A 16,758-nucleotide genomic window follows, 5' to 3' on the forward strand; every position below is an offset into this window, starting at 1 on the left:
ACCAAGCAGTGCTTCTTTTCTAGAAAAATAGGTGTCAGTACTCACCATGAAGTTGTTGCAGTAAATGCCATGCTTTTTAACAACAACAAAATGATGTGCCGGTACTGCGTACCCTTGAATACCCCTGGAGGAAACCACTGCCACCAAGTATACACAGTTCTCTTCCGGCGTATCTGAATTGATGTGGAACATGACTAAGGAAGAACAATTCTAAAATAAATATAATGTAGATCGGATAAAATATATCATTGACACCAATTTTGGATAGTTCAGGGGAGCAAGCTTGCCCTTTTCACAATATTTTGCTCTATTTACCTCCATTTTCACAGCCCTTCTTAGCAGTTTTTCCTTGCTGTCTATGTGATCCAGCCAATCAAAGGGTCATGCAGCAAGCAGAATGAAATGTGGTGTGTGATGTCATTGCAAAGCCAAATTGAAAGGAAGGCAATGCCTACTGTTCTCACTCTGAATAGTCAAACGTGTCTGATCCATTTTGCACACACAAACCAATTACCCTGCAAGCAGCAAAAGGGATACATTTCTCACGCATCACCTTCTATTTTGTCTCAACCCAGTGGAAGGATAAATAAAGCAATGTTTAAGAGACTTAAGGTCAGTAAATGTACTTTAGCACTTCACCATCACTTAAGTGTTGCCAAGCGGCAGTTGACCATAAATCTATCTGCACAATGGGAGAACACTTTGAGGAAGACTATGGCTCAGTGATAGAGCATATGCTTTTAAGATCCCATGCTAAAACACTGGTTTCTCCAAGTAGGGCTGGGAAAGGCTCCTTCCTGATACGCTGGAGAGCTGCTGATAGTCAGTGTAAGCATCACTGCGTTAGATGGATAAATGGTCAGACTCAATGAAAGGCAGCACCTTACATTCCTAACATTCAAAATTTACAAAGGCTGCCTAAGTGTTTGTTTGTTATTTCAACCTTTTCTAAGCTGCATTTTCTGCCCAAGTGGCACTCAAAGTAAAAATGTGTATTTACACAGCTAGCTGTTCCCTTGGGCTTTGTTGTAGTCCTGGTATTGCAGGCATTTGGTAAAAGCGCTAACTTTGACATACCCTAAAGAGACCTGGGAAAATAGAGCGGAACCACTAGGAGTGACAGCAAAGTGTACAACTTACTTTCTGTATTATTCTGCTAAATTGCTAGGTCTTCATTGCCGCGTAGCGATTTCAAATGCTTGGAGGATTTTATTTATTTATTTATATGTTTTTTCCGTTACAAACGAGAGCAGCTTGTAAACTGGCAGCATTGCTAGCTTGTTTGCTTCGGATTGTCTTACATTTAGCCTGTTTGAAGGCTTGAGAGTGAATGACAGAAGAAAACACTGATAAATTGTTAGGCTCTCCCAAACATTCAGAAGTTTTGGAGTTCCTGCCAATGACAGATGGTTTCTCTTCGCTCATCCCTTGTCTTCTTGACAGCATTTTCCTGCACTCTGCAGAATCTCTCCCCGATGTGCATTCTGTGGAAAAATAATAATCTGCTTCCCTGCTCCATCCACTTTTGTGCTCCTTGGTTGAGTAGCGTCCATATCTGATGGAGTGTGAAGTCGTCTTCACAATGCAGTGTGCCAACCTGGTGTATCCAGTGATTAATCAAAAGCACCACTACTTCCTGGGCTTTTGTTTTTAAGAAATAATGATTTCCATTTCAAATCTGCCATATATTTGGGGTCCTGGTCACAAACAAGTTGGCAGAGGGTTGGCAGGTAAAACCTAACCCACTGGCTTGTGGCTAAATTGCATTATTATTATTATTATTATTATTATTATTATTATTATTATTATTATCTGTCGCTTTTTTTTACCGAAGTAACTCAAAGCAACTTACAATATATAAACAAATACATACATTAAAACCAGTGTGAAAGAAAACAAATAAAAATATAAAAGACAATCCTAATCTGAAAAGGCGGTATTAAAACACCCCACCCACTCAAGAAGGCAACAAATAATTAAAAGCCAAAGGTCGGGCAAATGCTATTCCTCCACACTCCAAACACACACACACAGAGAGAGAGAGACAGACAGACAGAGAGAGAGAGAGAGAGAGAGAGAGGATGGAGAAAGATAAAGCACAGTCTGTTTAACCCACTTTAACCCACGCTTCTTCAGCCTCGGCCTTCCAGATGATTTGAGACTACAATTCCCATCATCCCTGACCACTGGTCCTGCTAGCTAGGGATCATGGGAGTTGTAGGCCATAAACATCTGGAGGGCTGAGGTTGAGGAAGCCTGGTTTAACCTCAACAGTAGAGAGATGAACAGGACAAAAGGGATCTGATAATGTTTCCTAAAAAAATAAACAGTTCAGATTTTACTTGCTCAAGAGAAATGAGTGCCATAGTTCCCACATGTGTGCATATGCATGCACATGCACATTTCCTTAATGCTGTATTTAGTTCACTGGTGGTGCAACTCAAGAGCCTTGGAGTGACATTGGAACAAAAATATCTGCCTTAATCCAGAACCTTTTCAGTTCAGAGATATTTTCTTCACCACCTTTTTCTGTGGTTCTGATGCTGGCTAATTCTGATTCCAATTTTACAAAGGACATTTGGAGACAAAGAAGTCACTATTTCTTAATAATTTATTTCCTGCAGTTGTGTCCCACTTTTCCTCCAAGGAGCTCAAAAACCACGAAACAACCCTGTGAGGTAGGTTAGGTTGAGAGGCAGTGGCTGTCCCAATGTTGCCTAATGTTGCCCAGTGAGCTTCATAGCTGAGCGGAGAGTTGAACCCTGATGTCCAAGGTCCTAGGCCTAAACTCTAACCATTACTCCACACTGGCTTTCATTTTGCTTGAGGCCTTCCAACAAATTCATGGCTGTGCAGGGACTAGTCTCCTAGATCCCTGTCTACTGGACCATCCCAGCTGTTAGAAAAGTAGCAGCAACAGTTGCTCACACGCTCAGCTGGAACAAGTCGCAATCACCCGCCCAACATACCTGCTGCACACTTGATAAATAATCAGTGTGAGACTGTTAATTTATCAGTTTTGCTCATTACAGGCATGCTCTAAATAATTTCCATCCCTTTATGCAATTAAAAACCAAACCTGAAATCCACAGTAGATCTTCACCTTGGAGGTGCCAATCAGATGTTTGGTAATTAAGTGGATGATTTATTTTTCCTTGCTGCAGAGATTCCAAGCTACTCCTGCTTAGTTTGATATGTCTTAAGGCCTTTTGTTTTAGTTTGAAAGCAAGATGTTTAAGCATGTCTGAAAACTCTTCAGATTTCCATATGGATTTGTGGAAAGGGCTTGCCAGGGGTTAACGTTGCTTCACTTCATATTCTGGGGGAAAGGTTTAGGTCTTATAAGCTTTTCCAGCCCTCATTAGGAATGCATTCTATAGTTTAGCTCCATGGTGTATGTGTTATTTTCCCTGTTCAGCTCAAGATGTGACTTGCATAAACAGCACCATCACAGGATTTTTGTCTCATATGGAAATTTCCAATCTGTCCCTCCTTTTTATATGTGCAGAGCACTACTTACTGTCACGAAGCCAACGATGTAGACAAATGAATTCCAAACATGCACAACCATCTGAGGTGCAGGCCATTAAACTGCTGGATGCCTTTATATGCCCTCTACCAAATAGATTTCTCCATGCTTTGTGTCACAAAAGCTTTTTTATTATTGCTCCCCATTGCCTTATGAAGCCGTACGGATCATATAGAAGTGGAGAGAGGGCGGGGGGAGTGGTGACCGCAACTACTTTTGACTCTGGCTCCACCTACATTGGCTCTGGCTCCTGATTGACACCCCCCTCCTCACTGCCCTTCATAGGGAAAAAAGAACCAGTGAAAAATTGCCAAACATTCCCACCCACCTTTAAAACGTGCAACTGCATGGCCTGCCAAGGATCATTTTGTGCCCATTTTGGATTACCATTGGGGTGGAAATGCTAAAGAAAAGAACTCAGGGCTTTGGGATCTGTTCATGCAGTGCAAAATTCAGGAACAATTTGGGCAAAGAGCAGTGGTGTTGGTTATTTTATGTGTACCAGTTGATGGGGGAACGATTCAAAATGGTGCTAAGAAGCTTTCTTCTTGATGCACTTTTATTGAAGATTTGATATGTAAATTTGTATGTTGACAATAGAAGAGTATGCATTTCTTTGGGTTTTTGAAAGGTGGGGTGGTTCTAAGCGTTTGGGAGGATATTTTATGCTAGTGATGCTTTGTGGACCTGCTGGAAATCAGATCTCTATAATAGCTCCCTGCTGCAAAGCTTAATTATATTAAACCTGTTAGATAAAATCCCTGCTCAGCTATGGAACTCACTGAGTGACTATGAGTCTACCATCTTTATGTCTAAGCTAGTCCTTATAGTTGTTTTGCAACTCTTGGCTTACCAGAGTAAAGGCGAATTACATATGTAACAAATACAGTAACCTTACTATTTATTTTATTTATATCTTGCTGTTCTCTCAGTGCAGGACCCAAAGCAGCTCAATGCATAAATCAAAGCAAAGACAACTAAAAAGACACAATGAATATAAATAAAATATCAAAACACAATTAAATAAGTAACCCCATTAAATTAAAAATAGCACCAAAAATGCTTAAAACCATTTCAAAGTAGACACACACACACACACACACACTACAGCATCCACACTCAGAAGACTCTGCCACAACAGCTAGTGGTGGAAAAGGTTTTTGCCTGCTCACAAAAGGAAATCAGGCAGGGTAAGGGAGTTCCACAATATAGGAACAGCCACTGGCAAGGCCCTCTCTTGTATCATGACCAAACATGTCTGTGAAGGTGGCAGGACTGAGAGAAAGGCCTTCCCAGAAAATCATAAAGTCAGGCATGCTTATATAGAGAGAGACAGTCATTCAGATAGCCTGGACCCAAGCCATAGGGGGCTTTATAGGTCACCAGCAGGACTTTGAATTGTGCCTGGAAATGAACTGGTAGGCACTAAAGGTGTTTTTTTTTGCTCTCCCTCTGGTCAGCAATGTGGCCACAGCATCTAAAGGCAGCCCCTTGATGTCACAGTCCAGGTTACGGGCAGTCGGAGTCCAGGCTTGGTACATCGGGACCGGGGTAGAGGTCGGGAAGCAGGAGTCAGCAGTCCAGGGTTAGCAGTCCAGGGGTCAGGAAGCCAAGAGTTCATGAATCAGGAAACCAGGAGTCAGGAAGCCAAGGGTACAAGTGTCAGGATACCAGGAGTCAGGTAGCCAAAGCACAGCTAGGTGTGTAATGTGTTGCTGTGGCAAAGAGCCAGAGGGAAATGCTGGTCTTATATACCCCTCCTGGCCCTTGCCACCAGGTGCTACGAGTCTTCTGTCAAGCCTCACCTGTGCGGCTGCGCCTTGCCCTTCCAGGCCAAATTCAGAAAGGCCCCAGTCCTGCAAGGCCCTACTAGTCACAGGGCCTGGCTCCTGCATGCACTCCTGACACTTGTAGAGCACATTATGGTAATCCAAATGGGATATAACTAATTTACGGGATGCAAGTAACTATGTTTACTCCTCTCCCGCCCCAAAGCTGACTATAGTCATACCTTGGGTTAAATATGCTTTGAAGAAGAAGAGTTTGGATTTGATATCCCGCCTTTCACTCCCCTTCAGGAGTCTCAAAGCGGCTAACAATCTCCTTTCCCTTCCTCCCCCACAACAAACACTCTGTGAGGTGAGTGGGGCTGAGAGACTTCAAAGAAGTGTGACTGGCCCAAGGTCACCCAGCAGCTGCATGTGGTGGAGCGGAGACGCGAACCCGGTTACCCAGATTACGGGACTACCGCTCTTAACCGCTACACCACACTGGGATGAATATTTTCGGGTTGCACTCTGCGGCGACCCAGAAGTAACGGAGCAAGTTACTTCTGGGTTTCGCCGCTTGCACAAGTGCAGATGCTCAAAATGATGTCATGCCCATGCGTGGAAGCGGCGAATCGCGGGACACACGGACACGGTTGCGTTCGCTTCAGGATGTGAACGGGGTTCCGGAACGGATCCCATTCGCATCCAGAGGTACCACTGTACCTTTAAAAAGAGGTAGGCAGCATGCATAAGCACCCTTACTAGTGGGAAGTGCATCTCATTTAAATAACTGTGTACTTTATTTCTGAGTAGTTGTGTCTTAAGATTCCACTGCCGTTTAGGAAGCCATCTCCCAGCCTCGTTCTCCTCTCATCCATCTGCTCTCAGACTTCTAGTGCTGTTTTTAACTGGAACAACAAGCCAAAATCCACAGATTCTAATTTCTTGAAGACCATGTTGCACTTTTTAAAGTAGGGAAAAGTTTTGCAGTTCATCACTAGCTCTTCTCTCTAATATTAGGATGTGTATTAAAACGACGTTTTTAAACTTCTCGTTTAAGAGGGGAGAAGGATTGGCATTATATATAGAAAAGACTTATCCCCTGATTGTGGAACATGTCAGATACCAGACAGGCAGTGAAAGAGCACAAATGGGTGGATCCTAGAGAAATCTGCTTTGTTGATGATGGAGACCAAGAGAGTGGAGCAGGGGAGAGCCAAGAAACTAGCCATGGAACCTGAACAGTGTCCGCCAGTCAGAGAAGAAAGTACTGGGTGAAATGAACAACTGATCTTGTATAAGCCAACATTATATGTGCCTTGTTTCTAAATGATGGTGAGACTTGAAAGAGCCTGTAATTTAGTCTGGTAACCTGTCAGTACATAGTAAGAACATAAGAAGAGTCTGCTGGATCAGACCAATAGCCCATCTAGTCCAGCATCCTGTTCTCATAGTTGCCACTTAGATGCCTGTGGGAAGCAGGATCCAAGCACAAGAGTCCTCTCCTCTCCTGTGGTTTCCAGCAACTGGTATTCAGAAACATTACTGCCTCTGACCATGAAGGAAGAGCATTGTGTCTCCTCCATGAATGTGTCTAATCTTTTAAAGCCATCCAGGTTGATATCCAGTTGATATCCATCCAGGTTGAGAGCCAGTGTGGTGTAGTGGTTAAGAGCGGTAGTCTCGTAATCTGGTGAACTGGGTTCGATTCCCCGCTCCTCCACATGCAGCTGCTGGGTGACCTTGGGCTAGTCACACTTCTTTGAAGTCTCTCAGCCCCACTCACCTCACAGAGTGTTTGTTGTGGGGGAGGAAGGGAAAGGAGAATGTTAGCCGCTTTGAGACTCCTTTGGGTAGTGATAAAGCGGGATATCAAATCCAAACTCTTAATATCCATCACTGCCTCCTGTGGGAGTAAATTCCATAGTATCTTCTTTTCTCTCTTCTGTAGTAGTGATCATAAGCTGAATGGATGTAAGAGAACTTGGCAGAGTCTCTAATACTGATGGGAACTCTGAACCTCCTCTTTGGGTTTTGCTCCTCGTAGCAGTCAATCAATCAATCAATCAATCAATACCACGAGGAAAATCTGCTCACCTGTTTCATGCCATGCAAATGACTCATGAGAGTTTAGTGAAGTTGATTTCTTTGTTTCTCTAGTGACTATTCATTATCATAATCCCATTTGCTCTCCTGCCTCCTTGATGATGTTGTGGTAGACTAACTCACTGAAGAATCCTGCAAGCTCAGGGGAAAGACAAGGGCATGGAAGAACATTAGGCCATGAATTTAAAAGGGACACCTTGTCCAAGAAATATATAAATAAATACAGAAAGACTGCTCCACTGACAGATACCATGCATCCATTTTTGCAAACCTAAAAAAATAAAATAAAGCCACATGAAAATTTGTGCTGAAGCTATATGCACTTTTTATTAAAGAACGCACGGTGTACACATTTGCATGTTTGCTTGCAGTTAAATGCATTTCCTCCCAAAATAAGCTTTTGTGTGCATATTTAAAACTGAAACTGTGTTGCAAAATTCTGAGAAGTGTGTCATCCAATAGCTGTTTCCACACAGAAATCCAGGGCCAGCAAATAAAAGTAGGTCAGTTCATTTTAAATTATGGACCAAATTAATCTCACCTCCATCACTAGATTTGTGTGTATGAGGAAGGGAGGGGATGAGAGAGGGAGGAAATGGAAGCACTAAAGAAAAATACTGTAATATTTTTCTGCACCAGACAATGCTGACAAAAATGTGACCAGAACGAATTATCTACAGGCAGCTTCTGTAACCTTAAGAATTATTTAAGCTAGGGCCAGGTTTGAAGGTGCCCTTGGCAAAGTACCTTCCTTCCTTCCTTATTTATTTATTTTATTTTTTTTAAAGTATTATTTTAGCCCCTACCTTTTGTCAGTGGGCCCCTTGGGATAACAGTGGAGCGAAATACACAGAACCAGATTTCCTCATGCTTGATCTAAGGGAGAATGAACAAAGTACGGCGAGTGAGTGCGCTCCCACAGTGGTGCTTAAAAAGCTATGCTAGCTGGGGCTGATGGGAGTTGCAGTCCAAAACATCGGAGGATCACCAGATTAGGGGAAGCCTGGTTTAAACAGCCAGAGGAGACTGTCTGAAGCATGAAACTCTTGCTGTTTTCCTGCTTGCCATCCAGTATTAAAGCTTTAACCATTTGGCCGTTTAAGGAAAGAAAGATTTTGAATGCAAAGGGGCCCATTGTTCTCCGTGGAGCTGGAAATGCCCTATAATCCCACATTTGATTAGCAATGCCTGAAAACAACCAAAATGCTTTGGCAACATTTTGCTCAAATGATCTCTCCCTCCCTCCCTCTCAGCTGAATAGTAAAGGTCTTTTCAGACCCGATGCCTTTATCATTATTTATTTACCGCTCCCCTCCCCCTCCTGCCCCGGCTCGGTCATTTGTGGGAAGCATCTATTTAATAGTCATTGGCTTTCATGTAGAAAAGATGACTGATGGCTGGTTTGTTTTCTATTTCAGGTCGTGGAAGCCAATTTGGTTGCTTTTGACTGTCACTGGATCATTATAAATGAGGTAACTGTCAGCTGAACGTGAATCCTGTTTTTATCCATACTGAGATCTGGCCTTGACATTGCCAACAAGGAGCAATGTAACAGGAGCAGAGTTCAGGCGTGCTGGTGGGTGGGAATTGTGGTGGTTGTTTTTTATAAAAAAAAAGTAAGGCAGAAATAGAATTGAAAAGACTGTGGAGCTGAATAACATAAATGAAAAGCACCTCCCTGCTGAGTATGTTTAGTTTCTCTCCCCACCCCTACTTCTTTTAGCTGCAGTTCCTATTTTGGGGGATGTTTTAAAATAAAAAACAACAAACAACAAACCATCCAAAAACCAAAGGCAATCTTCCCTTTGTCTAATGAATCTTTTCAGTGGTGTTTGCTTGTTCTCCTCAACTATCCTTAATTACGTTAAGTGGCTCAGTGCAAGCTGGAGAAAGATATACCTAATGAATTCCCATAAATTCCAGTGGAACTTAGATAAAAGCCTACATCTAGTCAAGGAGGGAGAATTATTTTGAGCATGCAGGCCAACTTTCCCTGGCCTTGGTAAGCCAGAGTTGTATTCCTAGTGCCCAAAAGAGTTGTATTTCTATGTGCATGTTTTGATGTGCATGCCTGGCTCACAAATGATCTAGCATGGGACTGGCTCCTATCAGTCGCATCATACAAGCAGACACCTTTGCCCAAACAAGGAGAAAGTGAGTAGGCCTCCACCTCCAAAACTAACCCAGGCCAATGAGTATCTCCCTCTCTTCATTTGGGGAGACAATGGTTGCATTCAGGTGTCACACCAAATCACGGTTTATGAAGTCAAACCAGTGTTTTGTTTTTCAGTCTGAATCTATGTCAACTCACAAACTTTGACTTGAGAGGGAATGTCAAACCAGGATAACAAGACATGATTTGAAGCTGGTTCACCTGCCACAGTTTGCCATTGCATCTGAATTCAGAAACCACTGGCAAGCCACATCTGGAAGCTGTTTGGTCCACCGTAAGAGGCTGCTGCCGTATGGAGCAGCATTTCTCTCCTCTTCACTCCAGCACAGGAGTGGAGAGAGGAGAAATGCTGCTCATTGACTTTCCTCAGAAGGATCCTTGGAAGAGTAAAAAATAAATAAATCAGTGCTTCCCACGCCTCCACACTCCAGCGCCTCCAGCGCTGCAATGGGGTGAGGAAGGACTGCTGCCTCTGACTCTTTCTACTCAGCTGCTGGTTCTGAGAGCTGAAATGCCTTTAACTGCTCTGTATGACTTCCTCAGCTGAAACATTTGCAGCTGTTAGAGCCAGCAACAGTGGAGGAAGCCAACAGTGGTCAAAGCGCTGTCAATGTAGAAGTAAAACTAAAGCAATTTTGGGTGAGTTCTTTTAAAAAACAGCTCATAAATGAGCAAAGTTAAGAAGAGGCTACCAACCCAAGACTTGCAGTATTGCAGCAGGGCAACCTACCCACCCAATTAAAATAGCCAGATAAAAAGGTATCTTTTGGAGGAGTCTTTAGGGGCCACATAAAAGCTTTTGGGGAGCTGTACACACTCCATGGTCTGCAGATCAGCCACCCTTGGCTTAGCAGCACATCCGAACTGGCTCACTATGTACTTGTTTGCAAATGCCATAGTGTGCAGTGCAGTTGCTTTCCACATATTTATTTATGTATTTTAAAATCCACTTAGAATGCACAGAAACCACTCAAATTTCCTTTAAAAATCATTTCGTCACTGGCATAGACTATAATATAGAAAATCCTATTCAGTTAGGTTGTTCTAGTATGGTGGAGCATTCACTTGTTGTTTTTTAATGAGTAATTTATTATGTCCACGTTACATGATTTTAATTAAGTGAGGCGGCAATTGGTCCCCAGTGTAAAGTGAATAGCACCTACTCTACCTGTATCTTCCACATCATGTATTGTTTAGAGAAATCATGTGCATATTCCTTGATCTGTTTTTGATTGCCGCAGACATCTGCTTTGATGTTTAATTATTAGATTGTCTTAATTGCATCACACTACAATAAATTATCTTAATCAGGGTCTATCTGCTTGTTTCGTTCTTAATTTATATTTCAGCAGGAAATCTGAGCTTTAAAGCAGCCCCCTTCTTTATGATGAGATCATGATTTTAAGCTGCCTATGAGAATCAGGAGTGCAAAATCTAGAAACTGGTTTCTACAACTGCAGATTTCAAATCCTGCAGTTGGACAATTTTTCAGCTGTAATGCAATTTGTGCAAATTCATCGGGCTGTTGTTGTTCGTTCTCCTGCATATTTTTCCCATTTATTTAAAACATTTCTATGCTATATTTTATCTGAAATGATAAGTTTAAAAATCTACAAGGCAAATATACATTTTTTTAAATAAAAACCTTAAACTGCAAATTAGAAACACGCCAGCAAGTTAAAAGGTAATTTAAAGGAAAGTCATGTAGGTGCCAGACAACAGCCTAAAAGAACCCATCCCTTTACATTTTTATACTGAAGATCTGGGAAAGAAACTCACTGAATTTCATGGGGAAATGCACTGCAAAGTGATAAGATCTGTAAGAATTTCAGGCAGCGGGGAATAGCTAAGAATTGTGCTAAATAATGAAGTCTAATCTTAGGCTTTTGAAAAGTCTCCCCTAGGCAGCCTCTTCTACAGTAGAATCTGAAATACTGCTTCCATTGGATTCCCAATAATGCCACCAAGGCAAACATAACTTGGTGTATAACAGTAAAGCCCGGAAGCAGAGCTCAACACGCTCTGAAGCTCTGAATTGTCATAATGGGCACATAACTTAGATGAGGTTAGCCTAAGGATGGAAAACTCAATCACTGGATGCGTTTTCCAGATTGGAGGGACCTGAATGTACCTATAGGGCTGGGGGAGTTATGTTGTTGCTGTTTTCTGTATGTTGTGGATTTATACTGTGATATTCAAATGAATGGTGGTATATAAATTTAATAAATAATAAGGAGCATGTTCTCTTTGAAGCACTGATCTCTGACACATAGACACACTCATTCTAATCATATATCTTCTAGAGCTGAGTATTAACAATGAGTAAGATTCTTGTTGGGCAGGGCTGTGGGAAGCCTTTTTTTAAAGAAGGAAGGAGGGATTAAGTGTGGGAGAGGAGGCAACACTCAGGTCTAACAAACAGGAACAGCTCACAGCACTGGTTTCTTGACCAGCTGAGGTGCAGGCCACCAGGTCCAATTTTTTATGTTGTCAGTGATGCCTCTATCTGCCAGTATATTTTCCCATCTAGCCTCCAATGGCCAAAGCATCAAAAATCTCCTGTGGTTGGCATGGATTCAAAAAATCAAGCAACCAAATCAGTTTATCTGTTCCCAAATAAGAGGGAAATTTTAAAGCAGGGAACCCAGAAAATATGGCCTTACTTCTCACTCTGCCCAGATTAACTTCGGGTCCTTTGTGCAAAAGGGCTGTAACTCAGGGGTGGAGCATCTGCTCTGTATGCAGAAGGTTCCAGGTTCAATCCCAGAAATCTCCAGGTAGGTCTGGGAGAGACCCCTGTCTGAAACTCTGGAAGTCACTGCCACTGAGTGTAGACCATTCTGAGTTAGACGGACCAATGGTCTGACTCAGTAGAAAGCTGCTCCCTTCGTTCTTTCCTCTGTCTCCTTCCTGTTTCCAACCACCAACCTTGGGGTTCCTGTGTAAAATTTGTTTTCAAACATCACCTATTCAGTTTTATCTCTGCAAGGTGCACAGGCCAGAAATATAAGACTTGTAGAGTTTCAATAAAACTTCACAGAGCACAGTAGGGACCCTTGGGGCTGAATCTTGCCCATCACACATTTCACATCGCAAGAGACTCTTTTTTTAAAGTAAAACTAAGATTCCCACACATTTGGTGATTTATCAGGTCTAGTTAGAAACTCTGAAGCAGCAATTTTAATGAGAGCTTTTAAACCACAAAAAAAAAACATTTGATACCACACATTGCCCACTCTTGTTCTATATACTATGAACTTCAGTGCTTTTGTTTGCTCACTTTGAGATGTGAGAATATGTGGAAAATCTTTACTTGACCTGCTATTTTAAGTAATGCAGTGATTCAGTGCTCAGAACTGCAGTATACTGGAAAATAAGGTGCAGCAGTGATTTTTTATTTATTTCTTTTAAAATGTTTCTTTTGTATTAAAGTCTTTGTGTATGCAATTGCTCTGTTTCTTAGCAAGCAATCTTTCACTTTCTAATCCAGATCAATGGAATAGAGAATAGGTTTTTTTGCCCTGCTTACTGGATCTCAAAATGTGTTTTTATTATTAATAGTATTTTAAGTTTTAGACAAGCTCTTGAGTAACAGAAATATGGAGAAATGATTTAGTTCCACCTCTTCAGTGTTCCCTTTCTCCAAAGATTAGTTGCCCCAAGACAGTTTGATGGTACTTGTGAGTAGACCTCCAGGACTGGGAAAGATTAATCATCGATCACAGGGATGTGGAATCATTTTCACCTGAAAGCTACATTACCCAAGTGAAAAGCTGTCAGGGGTCAAATATCAGCACTGGGGCCAGATCTGCATACAAATGTATCTTAACTCTAAGGCTGGAGGAGAAATTCACATCTAAAGGTATACTTACTAACTCACTTTCCACAACAAAACCCAAACTGAAACACAAACCACTCTTCAAAACTTGCATTTCTCTGAATTTTGCAATGCAGTTGTCCAGCCAAATAATGTGTAGAATAATGCATATACTGGAATAAACCCCACTGGTTTCACATGTACAGTAATGGGATCTGAACCATGAGTTGTCAACCATGAGAACAGAATGCTGGACTGATTAAACCTTTGGTTTAATCCATCAGGGCTCTTCTTATATTCTTAAGATGTTTTCTCAGTCCTGATTGTCAATCATCTCCACCAAAACCCAACTTGTTCTTCTTACATCTCTCTGGATCAAAGCTCAGAAGTGATCCCACCCAATCACAATCACACAGTGAGCAGAATGAGGTCACAGAACCAATCATATTTGATTAAACAATGACATAACTGAGAGCGAGCAACTCAGTAGAACCTTTTCATAAGTAGTGGCCCACCCCAAGTGACATTTTTTCAGAACTGAAAAAAATGTTTGGGAAAATTAGTAGTATTTTCAGTGGATCTCTTGTCTTAGGGCAGTTGTGTATGTAGAAAGCAACCTAAGAGATTTATTGGCTTATTTTCTTGTATATAGTAACAATTGTTTCTTCACTTCTCACGAATCCTTAAAGAAAACCATGGACAAATCAGAAAAGGTTGCTTTAAAATTCATTAAAGGTGTAAATAAAACAAAAACCATTCAACATAATTTATACTCTACAACGGCACAGTTGTGAATCTATTCTGTGCTGGGCTTATAATGCCTCACTACAGTGGCAATGCATATATTGCCAATACCACCTTAAGCCTTCTTTTCACTGAATTTTAGTCTCAAGATAGTTCGTAAAATGTACGATGTGTCTTAGGGCCAGCAACTGCCAGAAAGAAAAGGAAGAAAATAAAAAACTGTGAATTCTAATTAAAATGCACAAAAGTGCTGAATACAGAAGAAACAATGCTCTGTGCTTTTGGGGAGAGACATGATAAATGTTTGCACAGCTAAAAGTTAGAAATTCATAGAAAATAGAACTTGGCAGTGGAGCATAGTCATGTGAATATGAAGTTTTGCAGAATGACAGCTTCTCAGTTACTGCAAAGGCAAGCATCCTAGTTCAATCATATTGTACTGTATATCATGGGGCTTTTGTGCATGCAGGACAGCTGTCCCAGACATGACCATTTCTGGACTGGGAAAGCTTGGCCACAGTAGTTCTTGGAATTGTAACTTCTGGATTGGAATTAGTGTAATGTGCTGTATGTGGGGCTCCCTTGTGTTTCAAGTATATGATACATGCACTTGATCTAGAAGCTGTTGTTAGTGCAGAATGCTGACAGGTGTGAGACTCCATCAGCATGTAACACTTCTGCTTAGAGACTGGCACTGGTTGCCTATTTGCTACCAGGCCAAGTTCAAGGTGTTACTGTTACTATAGAAATCCCTTAACGGTGTGGGATCAGTTGGCTTGCATGATCACTTTATTCCATATATGCGCACTCGATAGCTTTGATCTGCAGAACTGGGGGAGGGTTGGAGGAGTGGAAAGGAAGGAATACAATGTAAAGAAGAAGGAGAATGGATCCACTGCTTATCTGCATGCACAAGGTTTTGAACATGTGCAAACTAGGATGATGCAGACGAAGCAGGAAGGCTTCCACCTCTGATCTCAGCACTCATGGGATATTTGCTTCTGCACTCATAGCGAAATGGTTATCTGCTTCTTAACACAGGTGCCAAAGGCTACCTGCCATTTATCTCTGTGTCTCTTTTCTGCACCTTCACATGCAGAGCTACTCAGGTGCGTACTGCTTAGTGTGTGAGCATTTCTGGATCATCCTGAGATGTGTAACAAAACAGCACAATAATGATTGATTTGCAGTGAGCTTAACCAACTTCCCTCCAGTTGAATTTTTTTAAAAAGTCTTTTAAACCAATGGTGTTATTAAGGTTCTTTAAAACTTCTATCTCTAATTGTATTGCAAGTTTTTAAAGAATTGTTTGCATTTTCCAGCAGATAGCAACTTTTCTTCTCTCTCGTAACTAGTGAAATGATACAGACTACATGATAAGATGGCTTCGTAAGCTGAGAGAAGCCATTATCTATGGTACATTAAGGATTAATCGACCAGAAATGCAGGATATTACACTGGACACAGCTGATGCCAGGTGTTATTTTGTTTGCAGAAAAATCTATATTTCATAAAGAACATAAATAACAGATGGCTTCAAAAATCTATGACAGGCTATGAAGAAGAATATAATAGGTTTAGTGTAGTCAAGAAGATTGATGTTTAAAATTCATGGCTCTCTGCATTTTATTTGTTGAACCATTAAAGAAATAAAATAGAAATAGCAGTGCACCTGACCTAGTTGTTCTGGAAATTTTAAGCGTAGTCATATGTATAACGTATAGCATCACTTAACTTTATGTAGCTTTTCAGAATGTACCATGAACTCAATGCTGGGGCAGTTATATGAAGAACTAATAAATAATGAACAAGCGCTACAACAGTAACAACAACAATATTAATTATTACCAGTGCTTTCCCCCCCTTAAAAAATGTTTAGGGGTAATCTCATTTTGACTCAAGAAAATCACCATTTTATAGTTCAAATCAGGGAAAATAAATACAGTAAATGGACAAAAGTACAAAGATTCACAAAATGCGTACCCCCAGGGGAAAAAAGCATGGATTATTACAATCCTTATTTTCAGTGTGGTGTAATGATTAGGGTTTCAGACTAAGACTTGGGAGACCAGGCTTCACACACCCCCACTCAACCATGAAGCTCAGTTGGTTCCTTAAGGCTCGTCACTATCTCTCAAGCCAGCCTACTTCACACAGTTTTTTGTGATGGTAAAATGAGGAGTGAGAGAACCATGCATGCCACCTTGAGCTCCTTGGAGAATAAGGTAGTATTTAAATGTAAGAAATAAAGTAAAATTACACACACAGATACACTTTATAAAGTTGCGATGCCTTACATTTTGGATGTATTTTCTGTGCCCTATCTTGCAGGAGATAAATGATGCAGATGTGCAAGAACTGGTGAGGAAGTCCATCGGGAGGTTAACGATTATTCGTCAGAGCTTTCCTGTGCCACATAACATCAGCCAGCGTTGCTTTCGTGGGAACCACCGAATATCTTCATCACTGTGTGATCCTAAAGACCCTTTCTCCCAAAATATGGAGGTACTCTCAAATCTTATAAGTTTGGTGCCCAGCAAGCTCTTTTGACCATCCCATTTTTTTTTAAAAAAAAAAGGGTGTTGGCTTTTTCCCTTTGCTGGTGGTGTTTGTCTACATA

At 41.3% G+C, this 16,758-nt stretch overlaps 1 protein-coding gene across 7 annotated transcripts in view; it reads left to right on the forward strand.

Annotated features, from left to right (window-relative positions):
* GRID2 (glutamate ionotropic receptor delta type subunit 2) overlaps positions 1–16,758 on the forward strand; it is an 830,074-nt gene that overhangs the window by 511,942 nt on the left and 301,374 nt on the right. For all 7 annotated transcript variants that reach the window (XR_014223025.1, XR_014223026.1, XM_082236355.1 and 4 more), the window contains exons 5-6: positions 8,823–8,876; positions 16,470–16,643. Coding sequence is in view for 5 of the 7 variants with exons in the window: in XM_082236355.1 (XP_082092481.1) it covers positions 8,823–8,876; positions 16,470–16,643 (228 nt within the window). In the remaining 2 variants the exon portion in view is untranslated. The remainder of the gene's footprint in view (positions 1–8,822; positions 8,877–16,469; positions 16,644–16,758) is intronic.

This window comes from Podarcis vaucheri (genome assembly GCF_965113315.1).
Source record: "Podarcis vaucheri genome assembly, chromosome: 9".
Taxonomy (NCBI): domain Eukaryota; kingdom Metazoa; phylum Chordata; class Lepidosauria; order Squamata; family Lacertidae; genus Podarcis; species Podarcis vaucheri.